At 35.5% G+C, this 27,613-nt stretch overlaps 2 protein-coding genes and 1 long non-coding RNA gene across 3 annotated transcripts; 1 reads left to right on the forward strand and 2 right to left on the reverse strand.

The window, feature by feature from the left end:
* LOC106330437 (RNA-binding protein 39-like) lies at positions 1-965 on the reverse strand. The gene is made up of 6 exons (XM_013768903.1): positions 921-965; positions 705-769; positions 482-644; positions 318-406; positions 129-243; positions 1-42 (listed from the first exon to the last, which is right to left on the reverse strand). The coding sequence occupies exons 1-6, from the start codon at positions 963-965 to the stop codon at positions 1-3; spliced, it is 519 nt and encodes a 172-aa protein (XP_013624357.1).
* Positions 966-19,209: 18,244 nt separating this feature from the next.
* Positions 19,210-20,298, forward strand: LOC106330438 (F-box protein At1g49360-like). The gene is made up of 3 exons (XM_013768904.1): positions 19,210-19,283; positions 19,391-19,865; positions 20,203-20,298. The coding sequence occupies exons 1-3, from the start codon at positions 19,210-19,212 to the stop codon at positions 20,296-20,298; spliced, it is 645 nt and encodes a 214-aa protein (XP_013624358.1).
* A 1,870-nt stretch (positions 20,299-22,168) lies between these two features.
* On the reverse strand, positions 22,169-23,018 carry LOC106334079. The gene is made up of 3 exons (XR_001268520.1): positions 22,831-23,018; positions 22,507-22,577; positions 22,169-22,291 (listed from the first exon to the last, which is right to left on the reverse strand). It is a non-coding gene; the product is annotated as an uncharacterized LOC106334079 (long non-coding RNA).
* Between the last annotated feature and the right edge of the window lie 4,595 nt (positions 23,019-27,613).

The raw sequence follows: 27,613 nt of genomic DNA on the forward strand, positions 1-27,613 counted from the left end.
CTACTTGCTCTCTGGGAATTTGGCTTCGTAGCTCTCCTTAGTCTGACATCACAAAAGAGGAAGAAGATTCGTTAGTAGAAAAATGAAAATCGAACAGCAACAGCTTGTAAGTGTTACAAGTCATGTACCATGTAAGTCGCTGTAATCATCTTTCCAGCAAACCATCTACCATGGAGAGCACGTTGCGCTCCCATTGCTGCTTGCGCATTTTCAAATCGCAAGTAGACAAAACCTATGCTGTTCCTGTTTCGACTTTCGAGCAATCAAATGTTAGTAATGCTCTTTTGGAGGATGAAAAATATTATAAGCTCACTCACTCGTCAACAAAGATACGATTCAGTTCTCCAAATTGGGAGAATTTGTCTTTAACATCTTCTTTTATGTCCTCGTCAAACTCAGGTTCAGTCTGCCAAACATGTACATGTGTTGTAAAGAAGAATTAGCTTGAGGTACAAACTATTAAGAGATGCAGATCGCCAACCTCTGTGGATGGATCAAACATGTTTTTAAGCAGTAGACATTCGCTGGGGACACCAACAGGGTCGACCACAGCTGGAATATTTACACCAGCAAAAATACCGCCAACAGCAGGAAAGCCCCCTTGTACAAGAGGAGCCACCAATGGAGTTGGCACTGCAGTAAGGCTGCAGACAAGATTTGTTTCTAGTAGAACAGAAATGGATAATAACAGTAGAGAGGGAAACCTTGATGCAGTTCCACTGCAATCGAGCTTCTGCATGAGGCTTACCCGGGATTGTGCATTCAGAGACTGCAGTATAAGAAACCAGGTAATAAAACGCCCCTTTTTGCATTAACAGTTAACACCCGTTTATTAAGTTGATTATATACCAAATCCTACGTATCCATGAGATATGTTCTCTTTTGGAGGCTAGGTTAGCAAGCATAAGGAAATTACTTACAAGGCCCTGTCCATCATCATCATCCAGATCACTGGTGTCCTGCATTTGTCCTGCATCTGGGACTTCAGTTTGATCTGTTACAGCTGACACCTAATGAAACGTAATACTAAATCATCAACACACATAATATATGGTGTAATATACATATTTATTATTTAGAAGCCTTTGGCTCTGATTCGTGATTGTTTGGCTGCTCAAAATATCCGACAGGGAAAAGAGGTTGTCATGGTTCATTTTTCTTCGTAGACAAAATAATGTACCATCACTAAGCAGAAAAACATGAATGTCTGTTTCTACAAAGGATAATTGTTTCTAAGACTTAAGAGTCTAGAAGATACTTAAGCACAATTTCTTTGATGAGTCACGAGCCGAGGTCTGAGAAAATAGTCACCAGTTAGTCTGACTAGTTACTTGCAATTGGGTTTAATATATAAGCCTATAATTAACCAGATAGTTAAAATTTACACGGGCTTAGGCGGTAAAAATCGGTTCAAAAACCGATTAATCGCTTTGATTGTCCGCATAGATAAGACGATTTGGCCTTAATTGCGGCACTGGCTTGCCGCCGAACGCCTAAGCGGCCGGTTATGCGGCTAGGCGTCCGCGTTTTCGAACACGGCTTATATGATATATTGGATAACAATAAACTATGTTATAAAGTAAATGTGTGTAAATGTTCCTTAATATAAAATCATGGCTGGAGAAATCAACCATTAAAATTTCATTTTAAGGTTTTTGCTCCTCTTAAAATAAAATATATGGTTAGAGATGCTCTGACAAACTTAATGCCGATATTTATATGAAATTGTTATCAATTTTATCAAAGTGCAATTCTAAGTTGATCAAGTCGTCAAAAAAAATAAATCAAACGGAATAAATTTAGACACTATTTTAAATGTATTTCCATTTATTAAAATAAATATGCAAAGATTTTTTCGCAAAAAATAACAATTTTTATTAAGGTTAATGTAATAAATTTTGAGTGCCAATTTTCATTATGGAGCCAATTTCTAGACAAAAATATTGATAATATGAGTTACCATTGATTTAGATTGAATTAAGAATTTAATTCATTGATAACTCAAAAATGCTATCAATCATGAATTAAATTGAAATTTTAAAGTTAGAATTTGAATTAAAATGAGTTATGCTCGAGTTACCATTTTCAGTTATGTGTTTTGGTTAATATGGCCCGGCCCAATGTCTCTTTTTTGTTAATCTTGTTGTAATGGGATAAGCCCAAAGTATTGCCTTCAAGGCCATTTTATATAAAGTAAAACCCTTTCTCAAAACAAAAGAAAAAAGTCAACCGAAATTATGGAAAAGGTGATGAGTTAGTATTCGTTTTTTTTCCCAACGTTTTGTCATCAAATTTGTTTTTCTTGCTTTTTTTTTCCTACTTATTCCATCTAAACAAGTTAGCTACATTATTTAATTTTATGATATGATATACAAAATTTTCTTTAATTAATTGGTTGATTTCTTTTAAAAAATAATTGTGATGAATACAATTTATTGAAGCAACATGCATGATTAGTTAACAAAACCATCACTTAAGACTTCACTAGAATAATGTTTTATTATTATTTTAAAATCTAAAAATATTTTGTTTTTAGTTTGGTCAAATTAAAAATTAATAAATTTACGCAAGAAGTATAATATGCAGAATGTATGTATTTATCTAAATGGGAACTACATATAGAATTTTATGAGGCGCATATTTTTATATCGAATTAGTATTATTTCATTTATTTATATTTAAAATAGCATTATTGCATTTAATTTAATTTATTATTATTTACTATTATTTTATTTTATGTTACCTATTTTAAATTTTATGTTTTTAGCTATCCTTTATGTTTAAATTCGTATTATTATACGCATTATTTATTAACAAATTTTATTTGTATGAATATTTTATTTTTGTAAATTCATATTGCAACTTATAAATAAAAAAATTCCCTAAGATAGCTCTTTTTAGTTTATTTTCGCAAAAATATCTCTCAAAGAGAAAAATAACAAAAAGAAAATTTATTAAAGAACAAAAATACATTTATACCCTAGGGTTAACAAATCTAGACTTAGGGTTTAGAGTTAAGGGGTAGAGTTTTGGGAATATGGTTTCAAATTTTTAAAGCTAAAAAAAAATATTAAAATTTTCAAAATAAAAAATTTGTTTGGGTAATTTTCTTTTTTGAGGGCTGTTTTGTAACAAAAGTTAAAAAGTGATATTCGAGATAATTGCCCAATAAATAAACAGTCATTTATTTTGACAAGAATGCTAATTCATAAATCTAAATTGAACATATCACATAAATCTATAATTTCGAACACATAATTTTACTACAACTTACACCGATTTTTTTTTTTTTTAACACTCTGTTTTTTATTGAGCCACATGGACAAAAAATCCAGCGTATTACAAAAAATCAAGGCATAAAACCATACCAATAGGTATGTCAAGGAAACATAAACGCACTTCACACATACGAAGACAATAGTCTCATGATGGTGTGCGTTCGAATAGAAGGCTGCAGGAGAGGCTAGTGCTTCTGCAAAAATTAAGGATTGAAATTATTCACCGTCTCTACAATGGAAACTCATCAAGAGAGCATTGGACAATTTCCAAAATTGATGTCTTCTTGTTTGTTTCTAAACCATGAACTTGAATCCTTTAAACTGTTTGGCTCTTCTTTTATCCACATTAGCGGCTTGAAAAGAGCTTAGCTTATAAAGATTCATCTCAAAAAGGTTAATCCAACCAATTCGTTAACAAAAGAGAATGAAATTCCATAAACGCCAAAGACCATGAAAAACAATCTGATAGTAGACACAGTGCTCCAGTAATACTGAAAAACCCAACACTTCCAACTTCAGGACCACCATGAATGGACTCAAACAGGCTGGAAACACAGCCTTTGCATCATGTGAGATGCACCATGGCTTAGGATCGAAACATCACCATCTGCTCGAGTTGAGGCCAGAGAAGAACACAGTCTTTAAACTCCATAAACATCCTCTGTTCCAAGCCCCAAGATCTAATTGATACCCGACATAAAACAACAAAAACACTGAGAGAAACAACACAAGCGAGCTCCGATGCAAATACGACACCGAACACGGCCTAGAAACCAAGATATTGAAACTAGATTTATGATATCAAGTGGACAAGCGGGCTAGCTACTCCGTCGATCAAAAGATCCGGAACCTCCATCATCATAGCAGAGAAGTTTATGACCAAGGTAAGAACATTCAACCAAATCGCTCTAATCGTGCTACTCCACAACAACCTTCATCAGACCAGAATAGATGAAACTGACGAGAGCCTCTCCTGGCGATGGCGAGGAGCGCCGACCGCCGGAGAAGCTAGGATCTCGCCAAGAAGTTTGACGACGGCTGAAAGGTTTGGGAGAAAAAAAAAACTTACACCGAATTATTACATCTACTAACTCAGCTTTATATTACACATGACAATCGAAGCCATATCAAAATAGTTTGTGGGGTACTAAAAATTTAAGAGCTATTTGAATTTATTCTCGAATTCTGAAAATTACTTTAATGAAAACTATCTGTAAGAATATGGATTAAAAAGGAAAAAAAAGATGAATTTATTTTCAGGGGAGGAGACTATAATGCTCCAACAACAATTGAAAAGGTTAGAGATGATGTTAAGGAATGGAAAAGTAGAGAAAAGGTGAAAGAAGATGTGGTGAAACAGCCAACTATAGATGAACCTGAGAAGAAATGGAAACCACCAACTCCATCATGGGTAAAATGTAACATGGATGGTACCTGGAAACAGGAAACCGGTTCATGTGGAGTAGGATGAGTAGCGAGATATCATACTGGTCATCTATTGTAGGCGGGTGCAAAAAAAGTCCCTACAATGAGATTGGCGATTGATGTAGAAGCGGAAGAAATTAGATGGGCCATCCATACTATGGCTGGCTTTGGTTACACAAAGGTGATACTGCAAACAGATTCTATGCTGTTGAAGAAAATGCTCAATGGAGAGGAGGAAATCTGGCCAAAGCTAAAGCCCATTATTCAAGAAATTTAGACCTCAGCAGCGAGAAACAGAGAGTTCGAAGAGGTGTATTATCCTAGAAGTGGAAACAAAACTATAGATAGAATAGCAAATGAGACTGATGTGTTTACGTCCATTGTCCCTAAGTTGTATTTGTCTTTATGGTTGAAATCTTGTTTGGAGGCTGATAAGCTATTTGTAAGACACTAAGTTTGGTTAATGGAAAATAGTTGTTGAATAAAAAAAGAGATATACCTAAATATCTCCATTTGGATAATAAAAGATTATTTGCACAGAAAAGGATAATAGAGATTAGGGAGAATTTGCTCAGTAGCCAAATTCTGAATGGAAATTAAGAAAATAGCATTGATTTTGACGTTATTAAGTAACTACCTTTTGTTTCATATTTTACCCGGTTATATCTTCTTCATTAACAAGTCTCCGGCGAAAGAAAGAGAGAGTGCATGACGTTGTCACTTGGTGTTATGGATAAGAGTAACGCATCATTATTTTCACCTCACGTAAATCAGCTACGTCAAACACTTCTTTACCTTGTCTAAATAGAAACTTTTTTAATAAAGACTGTATTCCATATCATTTAAGTAGTATATGAATTTAACCCCTATATACTAAACTTTATCCCAACCCTATCTCTACTCCTAAACCCTAATCAATAAACCCTAATCAATAAACCTTAAACCCAAATATAAACCATAAACTCAAATATAAGTTTTAAACCCAAATATAAACCATAAACTCACATATAAATCCTAAATCCAAATAGAATGGAACAAAATAAATAGTATAGTATATATCAATTGTTCTAAAATACGCCATGTGCGGGCGCCTGTACGGTGTGTATACGCTACGCGGCTACTAAACGTACCGAAAACATCATGTGCGGCATGTTATACGGTTTGTTAAAATTTGGGTGTATATTCGGCCGCATACTCCGCATATTGTCACCGTATATGCGTTTGTGTTTACTTAAAAGTTATGAAGTTTATCATATACACTGCACTACGTAGTGTAACTAAAGTTTTAAAATAAAACAAGAAACCCTAACTCTTAATTCACGTTCAATTCATCATTTTCTCTAGTTCTCTAGCTGCAAGAAGAAAAAAACCTATGAGTCTGTTGCTCTCACTTTAAATTGTTTTATGTTTCTCTAAATTTTTAAAATTAGACAATGCTCTATTTTATTTATATTTATATTATCATTTTCACATTATAACTACTTTGATTCTAAAATTATAAAATATTATTAATTTCATGTGTTTGTATTTCTAGCATATATACTTAAGTCGTCCAGCTGGGAAGACTTTCCAGACGCCTTATTATAAGTCGTCTAATAAGTCGTCCAGATGGAAGACTTTCCAGACGACTTAATTAAGTCGTCCGATAAGTCGTCCAGCTGGGAAGACTTTCCAGACGCCTTATTATAAGTCGTCTAATAAGTCGTCCAGATGGAAGACTTTCCAGACGACTTAATTAAGTCGTCCGATAAGTCGTCCAGCTGGGAAGACTTTCCAGACGCCTTATTATAAGTCGTCTAATAAGTCGTCCAGATGGAAGACTTTCCAGACGACTTAATTAAGTCGTCCGATAAGTCGTCCAGCTGGGAAGACTTTCCAGACGCCTTATTATAAGTCGTCTAATAAGTCGTCCAGATGGAAGACTTTCCAGACGACTTAATTAAGTCGTCCGATAAGTCGTCCAGCTGGGAAGACTTTCCAGACGCCTTATTATAAGTCGTCTAATAAGTCGTCCAGATGGAAGACTTTCCAGACGACTTAATTAAGTCGTCCGATAAGTCGTCCAGCTGGGAAGACTTTCCAGACGCCTTATTATAAGTCGTCTAATAAGTCGTCCAGATGGAAGACTTTCCAGACGACTTAATTAAGTCGTCCGATAAGTCGTCCAGCTGGGAAGACTTTCCAGACGCCTTATTATAAGTCGTCTAATAAGTCGTCCAGATGGAAGACTTTCCAGACGACTTAATTAAGTCGTCCGATAAGTCGTCCAGCTGGGAAGACTTTCCAGACGCCTTATTATAAGTCGTCTAATAAGTCGTCCAGATGGAAGACTTTCCAGACGACTTAATTAAGTCGTCCGATAAGTCGTCCAGCTGGGAAGACTTTCCAGACGCCTTATTATAAGTCGTCTAATAAGTCGTCCAGATGGAAGACTTTCCAGACGACTTAATTAAGTCGTCCGATAAGTCGTCCAGCTGGGAAGACTTTCCAGACGCCTTATTATAAGTCGTCTAATAAGTCGTCCAGATGGAAGACTTTCCAGACGACTTAATTAAGTCGTCCGATAAGTCGTCCAGCTGGGAAGACTTTCCAGACGCCTTATTATAAGTCGTCTAATAAGTCGTCCAGATGGAAGACTTTCCAGACGACTTAATTAAGTCGTCCGATAAGTCGTCCAGCTGGGAAGACTTTCCAGACGCCTTATTATAAGTCGTCTAATAAGTCGTCCAGATGGAAGACTTTCCAGACGACTTAATTAAGTCGTCCGATAAGTCGTCCAGCTGGGAAGACTTTCCAGACGCCTTATTATAAGTCGTCTAATAAGTCGTCCAGATGGAAGACTTTCCAGACGACTTAATTAAGTCGTCCGATAAGTCGTCCAGCTGGGAAGACTTTCCAGACGCCTTATTATAAGTCGTCTAATAAGTCGTCCAGATGGAAGACTTTCCAGACGACTTAATTAAGTCGTCCGATAAGTCGTCCAGCTGGGAAGACTTTCCAGACGCCTTATTATAAGTCGTCTAATAAGTCGTCCAGATGGAAGACTTTCCAGACGACTTAATTAAGTCGTCCGATAAGTCGTCCAGCTGGGAAGACTTTCCAGACGCCTTATTATAAGTCGTCTAATAAGTCGTCCAGATGGAAGACTTTCCAGACGACTTAATTAAGTCGTCCGATAAGTCGTCCAGCTGGGAAGACTTTCCAGACGCCTTATTATAAGTCGTCTAATAAGTCGTCCAGATGGAAGACTTTCCAGACGACTTAATTAAGTCGTCCGATAAGTCGTCCAGCTGGGAAGACTTTCCAGACGCCTTATTATAAGTCGTCTAATAAGTCGTCCAGATGGAAGACTTTCCAGACGACTTAATTAAGTCGTCCGATAAGTCGTCCAGCTGGGAAGACTTTCCAGACGCCTTATTATAAGTCGTCTAATAAGTCGTCCAGATGGAAGACTTTCCAGACGACTTAATTAAGTCGTCCGATAAGTCGTCCAGCTGGGAAGACTTTCCAGACGCCTTATTATAAGTCGTCTAATAAGTCGTCCAGATGGAAGACTTTCCAGACGACTTAATTAAGTCGTCCGATAAGTCGTCCAGCTGGGAAGACTTTCCAGACGCCTTATTATAAGTCGTCTAATAAGTCGTCCAGATGGAAGACTTTCCAGACGACTTAATTAAGTCGTCCGATAAGTCGTCCAGCTGGGAAGACTTTCCAGACGCCTTATTATAAGTCGTCTAATAAGTCGTCCAGATGGAAGACTTTCCAGACGACTTAATTAAGTCGTCCGATAAGTCGTCCAGCTGGGAAGACTTTCCAGACGCCTTATTATAAGTCGTCTAATAAGTCGTCCAGATGGAAGACTTTCCAGACGACTTAATTAAGTCGTCCGATAAGTCGTCCAGCTGGGAAGACTTTCCAGACGCCTTATTATAAGTCGTCTAATAAGTCGTCCAGATGGAAGACTTTCCAGACGACTTAATTAAGTCGTCCGATAAGTCGTCCAGCTGGGAAGACTTTCCAGACGCCTTATTATAAGTCGTCTAATAAGTCGTCCAGATGGAAGACTTTCCAGACGACTTAATTAAGTCGTCCGATAAGTCGTCCAGCTGGGAAGACTTTCCAGACGCCTTATTATAAGTCGTCTAATAAGTCGTCCAGATGGAAGACTTTCCAGACGACTTAATTAAGTCGTCCGATAAGTCGTCCAGCTGGGAAGACTTTCCAGACGCCTTATTATAAGTCGTCTAATAAGTCGTCCAGATGGAAGACTTTCCAGACGACTTAATTAAGTCGTCCGATAAGTCGTCCAGCTGGGAAGACTTTCCAGACGCCTTATTATAAGTCGTCTAATAAGTCGTCCAGATGGAAGACTTTCCAGACGACTTAATTAAGTCGTCCGATAAGTCGTCCAGCTGGGAAGACTTTCCAGACGCCTTATTATAAGTCGTCTAATAAGTCGTCCAGATGGAAGACTTTCCAGACGACTTAATTAAGTCGTCCGATAAGTCGTCCAGCTGGGAAGACTTTCCAGACGCCTTATTATAAGTCGTCTAATAAGTCGTCCAGATGGAAGACTTTCCAGACGACTTATAATAAGTCGTCTGCGCAGTCTTTTGGATTGAAGTAAATACCTGACTCAAGATAGCAGCTTTCATTGATCTGCGGCCTCTGCTGCCCTCGTAAGCCAGTATCGGTGGAGACGGACTGTCTGCTCTGGGACCACCAATACTAGCACCCAATTCCGGCATAGCTGTGTACGTCTAGACCTGAAGAACTTGTATAAACCCATCCACGGTGTAACAGCCAGCAATTTCTTTGTTCCACAAAGAGTCCATCAGCACCTTAAACGCGACTCTCCCCCATGGATAATTCTCAAACCGTTCTAAATCCATCACTAGCCTTGCCAGAGTAGATCGTGTAGCGGTTGAAAACTTTCTCCCTTCAATGAATCCAGTGAAGATGGAGAGGTACGCGAGCCGCTTGCGATCTTCCCTGGACCAATCCCCGCATCTCTTCAGTGCTGCTATTATCTGATCAGTAGTTGGCCCAGCTTCCAGATGAACTCCCAGCATCCCCCAGAAAGAAACCATCTCTGGGGTAACGTCACATTTTGGTGTCTCAAGGTCCTCGATGTACTCGCAGTTTAGACCAGTGAGGTTTTCAAACTCTAACAGTGAAAACCTCAAAGGTTCTGGACCAACGAGAGACCACATCTCATACTTCTTCTTAATGTCCAGCTTGAAACTGAGCATGTAGTGAACCAGCCTTGAAGCCCAACCAAATCCCTGCTCCTTGAACTTGATGAAAACTCCCAAACTCGACTCCTTGAGCTCTTCAAATTCGTCATCAGTAAGAGCTTTCCTAAGAGCAGTATGCAACTTGCTGTTATCCGTATGATACGAAATGCTATTGTGGGCTTCTGGTTCTTCCCCTGATGTGTATAACCTACGGGGGAGTTCTGGAATATCCATCCTTTTTGTCTGCAAAATAATCAAAGACAACAATATAAGTCCAGACGACTTAGTAGACGACTTAAATTACTTACAAGTCTTCCAGTCGCAGAAGGAGTTGGAGTACTCGTCATTGCGGTTATAGATCTGAAAAAATAAACGTGAAACGGTGAGAATGAGTAAATTGATAGAGACAACGTTTTATGTTCATCTTTTCCTCGAGATTGATGACTTAGCGGCGTTAGGGTTTACAGAGAAACGGCGCTAAGGTTTACAGAGAAGAAGCGGCGGCGCTAGGGTTTAGAAGAAGCGGCGGCGCTAGTGTTTAGAACGTTGGTGACCACGGTGGCGAGGGCGACGGTTTGTTCGGATATAGTGGAAGCGGCGGCGCTAGGGTTTAGAGGAATCGGCGGCGCTAGGGTTTAGAGGAATCGGCGGCGCTAGGGTTTAGAGGAATCGGCGGCGCTAGGGTTTAGAGGAATCGGCGGCGCTAGGGTTTAGAGGAATCGGCGGCGCTAGGGTTTAGAGGAATCGGCGGCGCTAGGGTTTAGAGGAATCGGCGGCGCTAGGGTTTAGAGGAATCGGCGGCGCTAGGGTTTAGAGGAATCGGCGGCGCTAGGGTTTAGAGGAATCGGCGGCGCTAGGGTTTAGAGGAATCGGCGCGGCTAGGGTTAGAAGAAGCTGCGGCGACAACGGTGAGAATGAAGTGAGATAGATAGCCGATGTTGAGAACGATGGTTTGTTCGGAAATCGTGGGAATTCGAAATCGCCTTTGAGAGGGAGAACTGTTAGGGTTTCTGAATTTCGCGAAAAATGAAACAAAAAAATAAAAATCACCTTATATATTGGGTAAATAATCCGGTTAGCTTTAAAATTACATTGGTAAACTTTAAGGTTTGGTCCGGTTTAGACGACTTATTCTGGCTGATAATGTACAACAGACGACTTAATATTTAGTCGTCTGTTTTCAGACGACAAAATATTAAGTCGTCCTAGACCCTAAAATGAACCCCTAAACTAAAATGACTAGATTAACTAACTAACCACGTTATAAAATCAAATTATACTTAAATAGTGTTTACTATACACAGAAATGAACACGCATAAGTAATTTTAAAAATTTTCAAAAACGGTTTTAATGCTTTCCAAAATCTAACCCTAAGAACACATACAATACTACAACATATGTTGATGAAACATAAACTTAAGAATATCATGACTCACTACTTTCACTCATCTATGCTGAAAACAATTGAAATTTGTTATATCTTAATTTATACCTCCTAAGACATATGTTAATTACATAATTCCCATTTTTCACTTATCAAAATATTTTTTACAAAATTTTTAAATTATGTTTAAGACTAACTGTCCAGACGACTTTCAGTTAAGTCGTCTGGACGACTTATTTTCAAGTCGTCTAAACAGACGACTTGCGAGGGGTAGAAACGTAAAAAGAATTCCGTTTTTTTGTTTGGTCACAAGGGGATAGTTGTAATTTCAATAGCCTTTTAGGTTACTTTTGCCTTTGACCCAAGTTGGGGTATTGTTTTGGGTTTGACTCCAAGTTTTGAGTCACACTTGGCAATTCTCCCTATATACTATTGAAAACTCTTATATTATTTTAGTATACATAATATCTGATTCTGATACTAGATATAACTTATAAGTATATTTATATATATAAAGATATTAACATTATATAGCTAAATATAATATTATACATTAAAAATATATATCCGCGTATGTCCGTTTAGGCGTCCGCGTATGCAGCTAGACGTTAGGCACTACCTCACCACACAGAGAGCGTATAGCGTATTTTAGAACACTTGTATATATTGATAAAAATATGAAATGTATATGATTTCATGGCATAAATTAATGTTGATCCCAACCATATCCCCTCACCTTCTAAATACTAAATCCTAAACCCACATATAAACTCTAAACCCAAATATCAACTTAAGAAAATTACAAACTATATTTCTGAACAAAATAGAACACTTTTTAGTAATATTCAAGTGGAATGGAATATTCTAAAATAGTATTGTCAAATGGAATGAGACATAATAAAATCGTCAAATGGAATGGAACAATATTACAACTGTGACTTAGTTAAAAGTATCTTCTGAAAAACGTACATGTGAAGTATAATCAGCAAGAGTTCAGTCATATGGTGCTGCGCTTAGAATGGCTCGTCGCATATGTAGATTTTTGAATCTCCGATGCTTTCCGTCCGTCATAGCCAAAGCCTTTGCAAACGGTCTTCCCTTTTACAAAGCTATTATGGATTTATCAAATAAAAAATAATTTGCAAAAAGTGTGTGAATGTTGGAGGGTCACAAATTACTTTTGTTGTTAATAATTATTAATGAAAACTGTTTTTGTTTGCAGTTTTTGCGGGTAGAATAGAAATACAAAATGACAATATTATATAAAAATCATATGGTATATCGATAAGTTTAGGGTAATTAGTTATAGAATATCTATGAATTACAATTTTTTTGTAGGCTATACGATGCAATTTCTCTAAAGATTATATGTTCTGTCGTGACCAAAATAAAAACAAAAGTATATGGTCGGTAGTAATCTGAACCGTACACTATTCATGCAGACAAATTGCACTTAAACCCTTTACCCCAAAAGCCAGATTCCTTGGCGTCCGTTTGGTTTCCGATTTCCAATCCCCAACTTTATGGCTTCCAGTGGAAAAGAAATTCTATCTTTAATTTTCTACAGGATTTGTAATCCCAAAAGGTATGTGACTGAAGGCTCTTCTATCAAAGTAAACAAAAATCTCTAAGATTTTGCCGATTTCTTGTTGTTTTGAGTGATGAGTAATCGATGAGAAATAGGTCTGATTTTATGGTCAATTGTTAAATTTTGACGCAGGTCTGATTACGAAGAAATCACGGAAGCTCGAGCAGAGGCAGAACGCAAGGGGTTTGAGGCAGAGCTCAAGAGGTTGAGAACAATATTAGAGTATAAGACTGGTTATATTGACAGTTAGATTGAACCGGTGGTTTACTTGTATAAAACGGATAGTATGATAGTATAAATAAATGTACAATACACTGTAAAGAGTAAGAAGTTAATACACATTTTTCTACTTTCTAATCGTAACAAACTCATCTTCTTCCTCTTGAGCTCAAGCTCTAATATGGTATCAAAGCGATGAAATTCGTGTTTCTCGCTTCGTTTTCTTCTATCTGAGCTTCGTGATTCTTCGATTCTTCGCTCAGATTCGATTCCGCTTCGATTCTATCTTCACGATTGATGTCATGAGTCTCTCGCTTTCCGTTATCATCTTCATTGATTCGTTGTTCTTGGAATTCTTTGCGATCTATCACTTCTTCTCGGTGGTTCTTGCGATTCTGCTTTCACTTTCTCTGTGATTCTCGTTCGTTGATCGTTGCTTGGTGATTCTCGGAATCTTGATCTTCCGAATCATCTCTTGTTCACTATGCCGATCTCTTATGCGAATGCTGTTAACAATACTCCGACTTCGGCGTCGAATCCTCAAACGGCGGTGCCTCGTTCGGAGCCTATGGCGTCTATTCAAGATCCGAACTCCAATCCTCTCTACGTTCATCATGCCGATCATGCTGGTATTGCTCTTGTCTCTGAGAAGCTAGCTGGTTTAGGCAATTTCAACACTTGGCGTAGATCTATGCTTATGGCATTGGGAGCTCGGAACAAAGCTGTCTTTGTTGATGGAACCTTTCCGGAATTGCCTGATGATCATCCGGACTTTGCATCTTGGTCAAGATGCAACAACATTGTGTGTACATGGATTGTCAATGCAGTGGAGAAGTCTATAGCGAAGAGTATTATGTACTTGGATACAGCTCGACAAAGGTGGCTTGACATCCATGATCAATTCAAGCAAAGTGATGGACCAAGAAATGCTGATATTAAACAACAGATCTTCGCTGAAGTTCAAGGCTCACAGAGTGTGAGTGACTACTACACAAAACTGAAGCAGTTGTGGGAAGGGTTGAAGAATCATGAGAGTCCATACACATGTTGTTGCAATCGTCCAGACTGTTCTAGTCTCAAACGAATCTTACAACGTGATGAGCAAGATAAGATTCTGAAGTTTCTCACCGGCTTGAATGATACTTTTACAGCGACAAGGGGGCAGATTCTTATGATGGAGCCTCGTCCAAAAATTGCTAAAGTATTCAACTTGGTGTCACAAGAAGAGAGGCAACGTTCCATGAAGAGTACTAGTAATGTTGCTTTCAGTGTTTCTCAGAACACAACTCCTGATGACAATGTTGTTGCTGCGTATAATGCTGGTTATCCAAGGAACAAGAATCGTCCTATATGCTCTCACTGTGGGATTGCTGGTCACACTATTCAGCGTTGCTACAAACTTCATGCCTATCCTTAAGGCTATAAGCAGTCGCAGAACTACAATGCCTGGGCTCAGGGTCAGACTTCTAAACCGTCGAACAACCCTCCCCGCCAGGAGAATGTAGCTAACATGGTAGTTTAAGATACAGGTGGTATCTCCTTACACAATCAACAGGGTGTTTGCTTGGGGACAGTCACATCTGAACAAGTTCATCAGCTTCTAAGCATCTTGAGCAACCCTATCACTGATAAGCTCTCTCAGATTTCTGGCAGTACGATTTGTCTTGCAGACGGAACAACTTCTTCACCTAAACAGCAACCTAACCTCTTACCCCACACATCCTCTTCCCCACCATCAGGTACACCTAATCCTTCTCATTTTATTTCTGCGGGAATGAAGAATGACCTTACTTATACGCATGCTGCTTGGATTATTGATACGGGTGCTAGTTGTCATGTTTGTGCTGATTTGACCTTGTTTCATAGTACACAAACCATTAGTGATACTGTTGTGACTCTTCCTGATGGTAGTAGGATCCCTGTCACGGTTTCTGGTACGATCATTCTTTCTCCAAAACTAACTCTAAATAACGTTTTGTATATTTCAGAATTTAAGTTCAACCTTCTTAGCATTAGTGCACTAACTTGGAATAGCACTATCTCTGTTCTGTTTTCTTCGAACTCATGCTACATTTTTTCTGAAAATCCTTTTATTGGCCAGGAGAATATTCAGGACTTCATGATTGGGAGGGGTAACCTCCAAAGCAATCTGTATGTCCTGGACACTCATTGTTCTTCTTCTCAGTTTGAAGCACTTTCAGTTTTACAAAACAATCCTCACATTTGGCATCAAAGACTCGGACATCCTTCTTTCAGCAAACTTCAAATTCTTTCAAAACTTCTTCGTTTACCGCATTGTAAAAATAATCATGATAGTCTTTGTCAAGTTTGTCCATTAGCTAAACAAAAACGAATGTCTTTTCCTTCAAATCCTCATCTTTCGAATTCACTGTTTGATTTGATCCATCTTGATGTTTGGGATCCTTTTCAGGTTCCAACTCATGAAGGATACAAATATTTCTTTACAATTGTTGATGATTGTACTAGAGTGACTTGGGTTTACTTGCTTAAGAATAAAAGTTCTGTTTCAACTGTTTTTCCTGAGTTTTTACGTCTTATTCATACTTAATATAACTCTAAGATCAAAGCCATTAGATCAAATAATGCACCAGAATTAGCTTTCACAGATCTTCTACAAGAAAAAGGGATTGAACACTACTTCTCTTGTCCTTACACTCCTCAACAAAACTCAGTTGTAGAAAGGAAACATCAACATATCTTAAATGTTGCTAGAGCTTTACTTTTTTCAATCTAAAGTTCCTTTGATCTATTGGGGAAAATGCATTCAAACAGCTATATACTTAATAAATCGAACTCCTTCTCCTTTGTTACAGAACAAATCTCCTTTTGAGCTTTTAACGAGTAAAGTTCCTTCGTATGATCATCTACGCTTGTGTGGTTGCTTATGCTACACATCTACTCTACAAAAAGATCGTAATAATTTTACTCCTCGCTCTAATCCATGTGTTTTTCTTGGTTATCCACATGGGTACAAAGGTTATAGAGTTCTTGATACAACGAATAACAAAATCATCATTTCTAGAAATGTAGTATTTCATGAATCATATTTTCCATTCGCAAAAGACTCTAATAATCTAGATGCTGAGAACTCTTTGTTTGATCAAGATGTGTTACCTATGCCTGTTCCAGATTCATCTTTTCCTGCCTTCTTTGATTTAGGATCTGAGGTTCCATCTTCGGTTTTTGTTGATCAAAATACAATGTTTCCTTCTCCAACTATGCCTCCTTTGAACAATGATCAGTTATCTTTGGTTCCTCTTCCTGATCATGTTCCTCATTCATCTTCTCTACAACCTTCTGTCTCTCATGAATCTCCTAACTCTCGAGCACCTCATGTCTCTCGTCCTAACTCTACTGCTTGCAATTCTTCTATTCCTAGTTCTTCATCTGTTCCTTTAGTACCATCGGGTGTTTCTAGGACTGAGACAAGGTCAAAAAGGCAGACTAAAGCACCTGCATATCTTGACAAGTATCATTGTTATTTGTTAGATCATTCTTCTGAGATTCATGTACATCCTACCCATATTACCTCATATCCTATTTCATCATTCCTTTGTTATGATAAGTTTGATCCAGAACACAGAAATTTTTTCCTTTCTATCACTACCCACAAATTACCCAAAACCTATGCTGAAGCTGTTCTGTCTGATGAGTTCAAACGAGCTATGAAGTCTGAAATGGGTTCTCTAGAAGATACAGGTACTTGGACAGTTTGTGAACTGCTTCCCGGGAAGCATCCAGTTGGTTGTAAGTGGGTACACACTATCAAATACAACCCTGATGGCACGATTGAGAGACACAAGTCCAGACTTGTTGCGAAAGGATATACGCAGTTAGAGGGTCTTGATTACTTGGACACCTTCTCACCTGTTGCCAAGATTGGCACTCTGCGTTTACTTATGAGTCTCGCTGCTGCAAAAGATTGGTCGATCACACAGCTTGAAATCAGTAACGCGTTTCTCAATGGAGATCTAGATGAAGAAATATATATGAGATTACATGAAGGTTATGAAGACTTAACGGGCAAGAAGTGTCCTCCAAATTCTGTTTGCAAGCTCCATAAGTCTCTCTATGGACTCAAACAGGCGTCTCGACAATGAAACAAGAAGTTATCAAGTGTAATTCTTGGAGATGGGTTTACACGAACACACTCGGATCATTCCTTGTTCATCAAGTATGTTAACAAGGTGTTCTTGGCAGTACTTGTGTATGTCGATGACATTCTCATTGTGGGGAATGATGATTTGGCTATTACTCAGTTCAAGGAGGTTCTGAAGTCTGCTTTCAAGTTGAGAGATCTTGGTCCAGCGAAATATTTTTTGGGCTTTGAGATTGCTAGAAACAAGACTGAGATTTCTTTGAATCAACGCAAATATACTCTGGAGTTGCTTGAGGAGGCTGGATTATTGGGTTGCAAGCCTCTTTCGGTTCCCATGGAACCTAACCTCAAGCTATCGACAACAACTGGTACTCGTCTTCCTGATGCTTCTATCTATCGAAGACTTGTGGGCAGGTTGTTGTATTTGACACATACGAGACCTGATATCACATATGCAGTTCATAAGCTGAGCCAATACATGTCTGCTCCTACTGATGCTCATCTTCAAGCTGCATTACGTGTTCTTCGTTATTTGAAGAATGATCCAGGTCAAGGACTCTTTTACCCAACAACATCTACTCTGAAGCTTACTGCTTACTCGGATGCAGACTGGGCGGCTTGTACTGATTCGCGACAATCAATCACTGGTTACTGTGTCTTCCTTGGTGATTCTTTGATTTCATGGCGGTCCAAGAAACAACCAACCATGTCGAGAAGCAGCTCTGAGGCAGAGTACAGAGCAATGGCCGATGCTACTTGTGAACTCGTCTGGTTAACTGCGATATTGACTGAGATGCATTGCTCTCCCTCTGTTCCTGCGACTCTATTTTGTGACAATCAGTCTGCTCTATACATCGCGTCGAACCCAGTCTATCATGAGCGGATGAAACACGTTGAGATCGATTGCCATGTGGTTCGTGAGAAGCTACAGAGTGGATTTTTGAAGACTCTTCATGTTCATTCTGCACTTCAGCTAGCTGACATTTTAACCAAGGCTGTTCAACCTTCTCTGTTCAAGTCATTAATCAGCAAGATTGGTATCCACAGCTTGTGTCTTCCATCTTGAGGAGGGTATTAGAGTATAGGACTGGTTATATTGACAGTTAGATTGAACCGGTGGTTTACTTGTATAAAACGGATAGTATGATAGTATAAATAAATGTACAATACACTGTAAAGAGTAAAAAGTTTTTTTTTTGAAACACAAAAAAAGTATGATAGTATAAATAAATGTACAATACACTGTAAAGAGTAAAAAGTTTTTTTTTTGAAACACAAAAAAAGTATGATAGTATAAATAAATGTACAATACACTGTAAAGAGTAAAAAGTTTTTTTTTTGAAACACAAAAAAAGTATGATAGTATAAATAAATGTACAATACACTGTAAAGAGTAAGAAGTTAATACACATTTTTCTACTTTCTAATCGTAACAAACTCATCTTCTTCCTCTTTCCTCTTGAGCTCAAGCTCCAATAAACAATCTCAGAGGCAGAGGAATTGAGGTTTGTTCTTTCTTTCAATGCCTTATTGGGATTCACAGGGCATAAGTGTTTATGATGATTTGCGGTGTTGTTGGTTGTCAGGTTGAAAACACAGTTAAAAAAAGTTGAGGCAGAGCGCAAGAGGTTTGAGGCAGAAGTCAATAGGTTGAGAAGAATCAACTTAGAAAACAATAATAGTGGACCCGAGTTTTGTCTTTCCTCGGATCTTTTAGCTGTGGTATTGTCCCGTCTTGCTTTGAAAGACAACATACGGTCTTCTGCTGTTTGCAAGACATGGGGTGAAATAGCTGCATCTGTTCGGGTTAGACTTCCGCCTTGCTGGCTTATGTATCTTGATCAATGTCGCAACTCGTACGGGTTCTTCGACCCAGTAGAAAAGAAGAAGAAGAAGACGAAGGCAGTGATGAATCTACCCGAGCTATCCAAGTCTTGCTATATCCTTTATTCCAATGATGGGTGGTTACTCATGTAAGACAGGGCTTCACATGTCAGGCTTTTCTTCTTCAATCCTTTCACCCGAGAGCGCGTAGACCTGCCGGTATTCGATACATTTTTGTTGATCCAAGTGCGTTTTGCTTTCTCCTGTGCTCCCATAAAGAAAAGTTGTGTGGTGTTTGGTATTACTCGTGCTAGTGTCTCACGTCGGAAAGTCAAAATCAGCACTTGGCATCCTGGTGCCTCTACTACATGGGTAAAAGAGGACTTCCCAAACCCGTTTCCTTGTGACCTTTTGGATGCAATAAACGTCGTATACACAAGGGATGATGGTCTCTTCTACATGTCATTGGGGATTGCGCTAGGGGTATTTGATCCGTCTGAACGTACTTGGAATCTTGTCCCTTTGCTGCAACCGATCCCAAGATTCGAGAGGCGCACGATGAGGTGGATTACTGAATACAAAGGAGAGATATTTCTTGTAGATGCATCGTCTGTGAAGCCGGTGGTGTACAGGCTTAACTGGTCCAAGTCGGTTTGGGAAAAGAAAGAAACATTGGATGGTTGCTCAATTTTTGTGAGCGATGGGTCATGCGTGATGACTTGTGGGTCAATGAGTAACATTTTGTATTTCTGGAACACTGATATCCGTCAGGCGTCCCAATCTCACCAAGTACGAAGACTATCATTTCTAAATAAAAAAAAAGCCCTACAAGTATTCGTTATATAGCAGGAGTTTATGTGAAGACCATGAAGGGTGTTACTTTGAGTATTCAGCCGCCCCACAACATCTCTATCTCTGATTTTCCCATCCTTCCCGCCGATGCCATAAAAACGCGTCTATTTATCTGATTTTATATTTTTTTTTTGTAATAACAGATACACTTTTAAATATTTATCTTGTTTGCTTGGAGAGCAATCTCTCAGTTTCAAGCTTGATAGTTGATGAGCCAGTAAAACTGCTGCACAAGAAAGAGTTGATACTCACTTCTCGTACACTTGTTTAGCAGTACTCAATTTCCTCTATGGAGGATGTGAATCTCAACGACGGAGAGTCACCGGTGTTTACCTTTGAAGAGAAAACACTCCATGAGAAACCGACCTAGAGGAAAGAAGAAGTCTTCTCCTTCTTGTTCCTCGTTCTCTTCTTCTTCGTCGTACTCTTCTTTGACGTCAAGAAATAGAAAACAGAGTGTTGTTACGAATTAAGAAACAGAAGTTGTGGTTTTTTGAGGATTTGGGTGCTGAATACTTAGAAGAGCTTATGAGATTATGTTCATGATCCTCTCTACTTCCACAACTTCATGAAATTTGAGTGAACTCTGTTTTTTTTTATATAGTTTATTGTCTATCTGATGAAAAGTTTTGGAAGACATGTGATGGCTATGTTGGAAGTGTATTTGACAGTATGTAAATCACTCTACCTTAATGCTTATAGTTTCCAAATATTTTCAAAGTTGATTTTCAGGTTTTCCACATTTTTGTACCATTATTTATATTTACTACCACTAAAGAGACATTTTCAAAAATATCTTCCTCATTAAGAGCCTAGAGATTTTTATACTCTTGTTCTATATATATATATATAATAAATAGTTATTTAAACAAATAAGAAAATAAGAAAATAATTTTTTTATGTTTCGAATTATAATTTTTCAAATTCGAACTTTTTTATAATTTTTTGGAATTTGGTTTTCAAAATTTTAAAAATCAAAAATTCTTTTTGAAACTATTTTTAATTTTTTTAAAGTATTTATTTATATATTTATTAGAATTTTAAATTTCACATTCTAAAAACCTTACCCACCCCTCAACTTTAAACTCTAAACCTAGAATAGTTAATCATAGAGTTATAAATGTCATTTTCTCTCTTTAAAAGTAAGAGTAAAAATGGATAATGTAAACATGAAAAATAGTATTATGAATGTGGTATTTTTGGCAATTTTCCTATTTTTAATGAGTTCTAAAGGTGTATGTGTTTTTTTTTTTTGAAAAAAGTTGTATGTGTATTATTTATCAGTTATTCACGGGTTATCACAAAAAAATGGTGAATTATAAAATGTGAATGTAAAAAAAAAAGAAATATGTAGGTTCTTTGCATCCTTCAAATCTCCATCAGTATTGATACTTGCTTTGCTTAATACTGTAGGTCCTTTGCATCCTAAATAGGAAAAAGAAAGTGAAATGAAAATGTCGTTATAGTTTTTCCTTCTTTAACCACACATATGAGAGGAAGAATAAGAAAAGAGCAGTTACAAAAAAAAAAGAATAAGAAAGAGAGAGTGGGTTTCAAGAGAAACATACAATCTTTGTAGTAAAATGAATGTCCTTTTGACCTCAGGTCTAATGGTTACTTAGGAAAAACCCATAAACTCAGCACACAACGCCAATTTTGATACAGTAGAACCTCTATAAATTAATAATGTTGGAACTTTGAAATTTTATTAATTTATAGAGATATTAATTTACAAAAGTTTCTTTATTTAGATCTCTTATTTTTAGATATATTTATTTTAAGATAAGAAAAATATTTGATTTTAGTGTATAGACATTAATTGTTATTTTTTGAAATTTGACATTTATATTAATTTTATTATATTATTTGGTGTACATAATATATATTGCATAGAAATTAAATGTAATTTTAGATATAATATTACTAAATCTTATCAAAAATATATTAATTGTTAAGAGACTATAAAGATATTTCCATTTGTAAATACAACACAAACAATATAATAATAGGTTCTTACTTACATAAAATATGTATACATATAAATTATTCATTTATAATTTTAATGAGACAATATATTTACATAAAATTTTCTTAAAAATTATTATCTTATTATTTTATCGATTTGTGTCAAATTTTGAACCGACCCAAGTTGGGACCTACGGAATTTATCAATTTATAGATATTATTAATTTATCGAATATTTATTTATAGAGGTTCTACCGTATTTTCAATACCAAAGGCAAGACCATGTAACAGACCTTGGCCTTAGCACGTTCCTTTCCTACTTAATCTTTTTTGTACTTGTCATGTGAGTGTGCGTAGTCTACAATTTTACACACTGGTGGCTTAGCATCTCTTTGGACCTACAAGACAAGCAAGAGATAAGAGGAAAAAAAAAACAAATTAGAAATATGTACAAAAATACACCTAAATAGAGGTACTTGTAGATTAAAGGATACAATAATCATCACAAACAAAAACAACTCATATTTCAAAAGAGGTATTTGTAGACTAAAGGGATAACCATAATCATTAGAAAGAACATCTAGAATAACTTATACTTTAATTGACATATCACCTCAACTAATTAGTCATGCTTGAGCTCTTTTGCCCGTCTGAGAGCTTCCTTCAGAGTCACAATACAGTGTCCTGTACAACGACAAAACCATATCACACGTTCCTCACTATCAGAATCTCAGAAGTTTCATTTATCGTTTTTTTATGTGTTCTAAAGCTGAAATTTCAACTTGTTTATTAAAACGTATAAGCTAAACGGACTTTTAACTGATGACTCCCATCTAAAGACACTCCACCGAATAGGAACTTACTAACAAAACAATATGTTCTTAGAGATTTCATCTTTCACTGTCTCTTTATCTGGTACATGAACAAATCAAATTACCTTCCTCGGAAATCAATCTTACAGTCTCGGAGGTAATCTTATCATTGAGGCGTGGGCCATCAGATTCAACATCCTCTTCCTTCTTGCTTGTCTGGAACAAGATCATACCAAGTTATAAACGAGTTTGACAACCATGAACAAGATCTAGGACCTAGGAGAGCCAGAATGTTAATCACTAACTAAAACCTTAAACACTTACAACCCAAAAACCCTAAAGCAGAACATCCAACACTATTTACATACAACTATAATGTCTTTAGTAGATAAAAAAAATTCGAGCAAGCAATACCATAGATTTTTAAAATACTACTATTTAAAGGTGGATGGCCAACACGTAACAAAACTAATAGAATATATTAAAAATTTAGTAAGTATTTTATTAATTTTTTAGTTTATACATTAAAATAGAGAATAGTGAAACTGTGTAATACTCAAATAATTGAATTGGATTCAGTTTTAGATTTAAATAGTAAGAATAATTTTTAGACTGAATGGAAACAGCGGAATAAGCGGATAATGTTATGCAGTACTATTTAAGTACTGTTTTATAAACTGCGGAATATTAGCGGTTAAACAAAAAAAGCGGTGAATGATAAAATGTGAATGGTAGCAAAAAGAATATGGTTTGGAACCACTAGTAAAAAGGTCAATGTTTGTATTTTATATTATGCATTATATATATAAATTGGATTTCTAAAATATTTTTTATTTTTTATAAAATGAAAATTAGATTTACTTTATTTTAGACCTAATTACTTATATTTAATAAATTAGAGAAAATAAAATGAAGAAAAAAAGTTTGATATGAAAAAGAGTTCTTTTACGTATCTAGAAAACTTGCAAAACCTAATATGTGCGTTTTAAGTTATTAACTAGATTTTGACCCACGCAACCGCGCGGATGTTTGTTTTCACTTTTCTATACATAAATTATTGTTTTAGAACATAAGTGGTATATATTTTTAACGTTAATCATATAATTAAATGTTTATATAACTATTTAAAATACAATAATTTTATAGTTTACATGTTATATTAATCAATTGTTTAAAACCGTATGCATTTGTCACTTCTTATTATATATTTATCTTATTGTATTTGCATTTAGTTATTAAGCAAATTAATATATTCATGAGAAAGTATTTGAAAATTATTTTGTATTTAATTTATGCTAAATTCTGACCCGTCTTTCAAAGCTAGATTTTTTTTACCAATATTTTTATGCTTATTCATTTTATATAATACATTATTGTATATACAAAAGTCTAAGATATGTTAATTTTTAGGCATGTATTATATAATTTGCTAATTTTAAGCTTTTCTATCATCATATTATATTTTTAAAATAAATAGTTTATATTTATGAAAATAAAATTTATAAACTTATCAATTGAATATACTTTTATCATATTTATTTTAATACAATAATTTTATTTTAGGATATAATTTATTTATTTTTCATTTATAAACGATAACTTAAAATACATTAAGTTATTGTTAAAATATTTGTACACAGATTTATTAGAAATTTTAAAATATAATATATAAATATATATTATGATTAAAGTAGCTACAAAAATTTTATATTATCAGCTTTAAAGAAATACATGTTAATTTTTATACATGTATTATTTAGTTTGCTAATATTAACCCATCTTACCAACGTATTATATTTCATTTTTGAACATAAATATTTTATACTTACGAAAATAAAATATATAAAATTTAGAAATTTAAAACAATTTTATAATATTTAGCTCAATATATTATGATTATATAGTAGATAAAATATTATAGAATTTTTTTATTTTTCATTTTATAAAAGATTACTGAATATATTAACGTATAATAATTTTTCACACTAATTTAGAAATTAGTGAAAATATTTAAATATAATTTCGAAAATGAAAATCTTGTAAAAATATTTTAAAACAGATTTGTTAGAATTTTAAAATAAATATATTAATATTTAAAATAAAAAGATATCATCTTTATTGCTAAAAATTCTTATTTTTATTTTTCATCTTAACATAAACAAAACTTTCAGTCTGGTTTATCATCCATGATACATGTCAAATATATAAACTATTATTCTAAAACTGTCCTAAAGAAAAATCATTGGATGCATAAATTGAAACTAATAATTCACACTAACCAATAGTGTTCTCAGACTTGCGTATAAAAGGAGGTGAACCAAATTAATTATAAGAGATCATTATGATGGTTTGGAATAATACTATTAACCGGTTAGAGTCGAGCCTTATCTATATACATATATAAAGTTAATTTTTTTCTATTCTTATGACAAGTGACAGGGGGGTTTGATAACATGTGTCCCCATATATATTTTGTTTTTACATTTTAGGTCATTCTTCTTTTACACTTTTACAATTTGGCTTAATACTTTCTAATTGTGCCATAAAATCTTTCTCACACTAACTATTATTATATGAAATTTTATAATCTATTTTATTGGTTAGTCAAATTGAAGATGAATAAAAAAATATAATAAAAATATTTTTAAATATTTTATTTATTCATAAATAAAAAATAACATAAACTTTATTTTTTTTTGATATTTTCTATTATTTTGTTTACAAATTATAAATTTATTTGACTATTAAAAACTATAAAATAACTAAACTTAAAAAACTAGAGTACGATACATAATCTAAACCTAAATTTCCAAAATCACAAAGAAAAATCAAAATACTATAGTAACACTAACTCAGTAAAAGTCTGGAACACAAATGAACGCGATCAAGCACCAATCCAAAAAATAAAAAAAACGGGTCGGAAGGAGAATAATCAATGGAAGATAAAAGTCACCACGAAGCACGAAAACACATGCCTAAAGCACAACCACCAGCTAAGATTTAAGAAACCCCTCACAAACAAACAACCACATACAAGGCGCTCATTGCCAACGAAGAATCACAAAGCTCTGAATTGAAGAGACCAAAGCTCCAAGAGACTAACTCCACACACCTATGCCAAGGGAAGCAGGAAAGAAGAAAAACAACATAAATGAGGGAGAATGGAAGCTAACCACAAAGAAACCAAATCTCAAGTTTGAGACAAGAAATAATCTTCCAACCCCACATAACATATACGAAGGAAAACACTATCCAAACCTTGAATGGCAAACATGGCGAAATGGAGAGCCACCGGAGACGCAGCCAACGATGAAAAGTGTAACGAGATGTGAGAACAAAGAGAGAAAAGAAGAGTACAAAAAATCAATAAACTGTGGAGACATCTTCGATCTATGAAGAGAACGTAAAAGTCAAGTCAGCAAAAACTAGATCTTGAAAACCAAGACGAGCAGTGACTATCAACGACAAGCCAACTACGAGGAAGACAACATTAAAGACAACTAAACTCTGACCAACCCAAGGAGATGTAGTTCCTAACATTAGCCAAATTTAAGGAAGAAGAGGACAAATATTGACCAGAACAGCGTACAACATCATGAGAAACAACCGCACAACTGTGAACTCATAAACCTGATCTACAACAAATATTAGACAATCTCACAAGAGAAAAAGACGGGGAAAAACAAGAGAAACGAACATGAGTCTTTTTCCGGTGATGGTAAGAAACACCGCACACTGGAAATGTAAACGAAATACATAGATGGTGATGGCTCAAGTCAAAATATGCGGAGAAGGAAAAAACATCTTAGGAGAATAATGTTCGACGTTGTTAACAAAAAGAATAGTGTTAAAAAATGTGAAAATATTAAATACAATGTTGACGCTTAAACCGTTAATGTTAGAATCAATAAATGCTTAAATGAAAATTTATTGAAATTCAAGATGCTTTACATCATAAGCCCATTTCACCACTAACATACTACTATACACACAACAACACATTATTGAAAAGACAAACACATAATATATTAACCTATAACCTAATACTATATCACACAATAAATTACTAAATCATGCTCTTCACAAATAAATAATGGCCATATAATTATATCATTCAAAAACATCATACTTAACAACAATAAAATAATATTCTGCGGGAAGAGCGGACCCCCCCTAATTTCAAATAAAAGAAAGAGGAACCATCCGCGTATACTTTTGTTGACCACATGCATATGCATGAGTGTTTTAGTCCATATCAACGAAGTAGTATAGGATTATAACTCCACATACAACTCATTAATACTAAACGTATCCAAATCCCAATCTTACCACGACCCTTAAATACGACCATATAATTACATCATTCAAAAACATCATACTTAACAACAATAAAATAATATTCCGCGCGAAGCGCGGACACCCCCTAGTGTAGTTATATATTCAAATTTTTAGCTCATGTAGACATTTAGAGAGGTCTTCAAATTAGTGTCGTCTATTTAGTGTCGATCATCAAGACTTGCTATTTTTATTTTATTTGTTTTAAAATGTACACAAAATTTACATGTTAGGTGATGATATCACATTTAAATATTGGTTGTGATTTCATCACTGTCTTTTAAAACTCGTCTTAAACGTTTTTGATCATATACACATTTTTGGATACATCTAATAATATTGTGATCATTTATTTTATTTAAAGTACAATCTTGTTAATCACATTTGTATTTATTTAATTCTCTTATTATTATTTATTATAAATAGATCCACAAATCTGAGACAAACATTTTAACTTTTAGATATTTATTAGTAAGAATTTAGTATAAAACTTTGGTTGGATATTATTATATTCACAACACTTAGCGAGAACCCTTACAATTAGCAACGCAGTTACAAAATCCCTTTTCTTCG

The sequence above is a fragment of the Brassica oleracea genome, chromosome C3, assembly GCF_000695525.1.
Source record: "Brassica oleracea var. oleracea cultivar TO1000 chromosome C3, BOL, whole genome shotgun sequence".
NCBI classification, from domain to species: Eukaryota; Viridiplantae; Streptophyta; class Magnoliopsida; order Brassicales; family Brassicaceae; genus Brassica; species Brassica oleracea.

What these genes read in the sequence shown, in the direction of transcription:
- LOC106330438 (XM_013768904.1), top strand. Translation starts at nt 19,210, where the DNA reads ATGGGTGGTTACTCATGTAAGACAGGGCTTCACATGTCAGGCTTTTCT. An exon ending in ATCCTTTCACCCGAGAGCGC is followed by an intron (nt 19,284 to 19,390) that starts GTAGACCTGCCG and finishes TACTCGTGCTAG; the next exon opens with TGTCTCACGTCGGAAAGTCA. An exon ending in AGGCGTCCCAATCTCACCAA is followed by an intron (nt 19,866 to 20,202) that starts GTACGAAGACTA and finishes CTTGTTTAGCAG; the next exon opens with TACTCAATTTCCTCTATGGA.
- LOC106330437 (XM_013768903.1), bottom strand. Translation starts at nt 965, where the DNA reads ATGCAGGACACCAGTGATCTGGATGATGATGATGGACAGGGCCTT. An exon ending in ATGATGATGGACAGGGCCTT is followed by an intron (nt 770 to 920) that starts GTAAGTAATTTC and finishes CTTATACTGCAG; the next exon opens with TCTCTGAATGCACAATCCCG. An exon ending in TGTTTGATCCATCCACAGAG is followed by an intron (nt 407 to 481) that starts GTTGGCGATCTG and finishes CATGTTTGGCAG; the next exon opens with ACTGAACCTGAGTTTGACGA.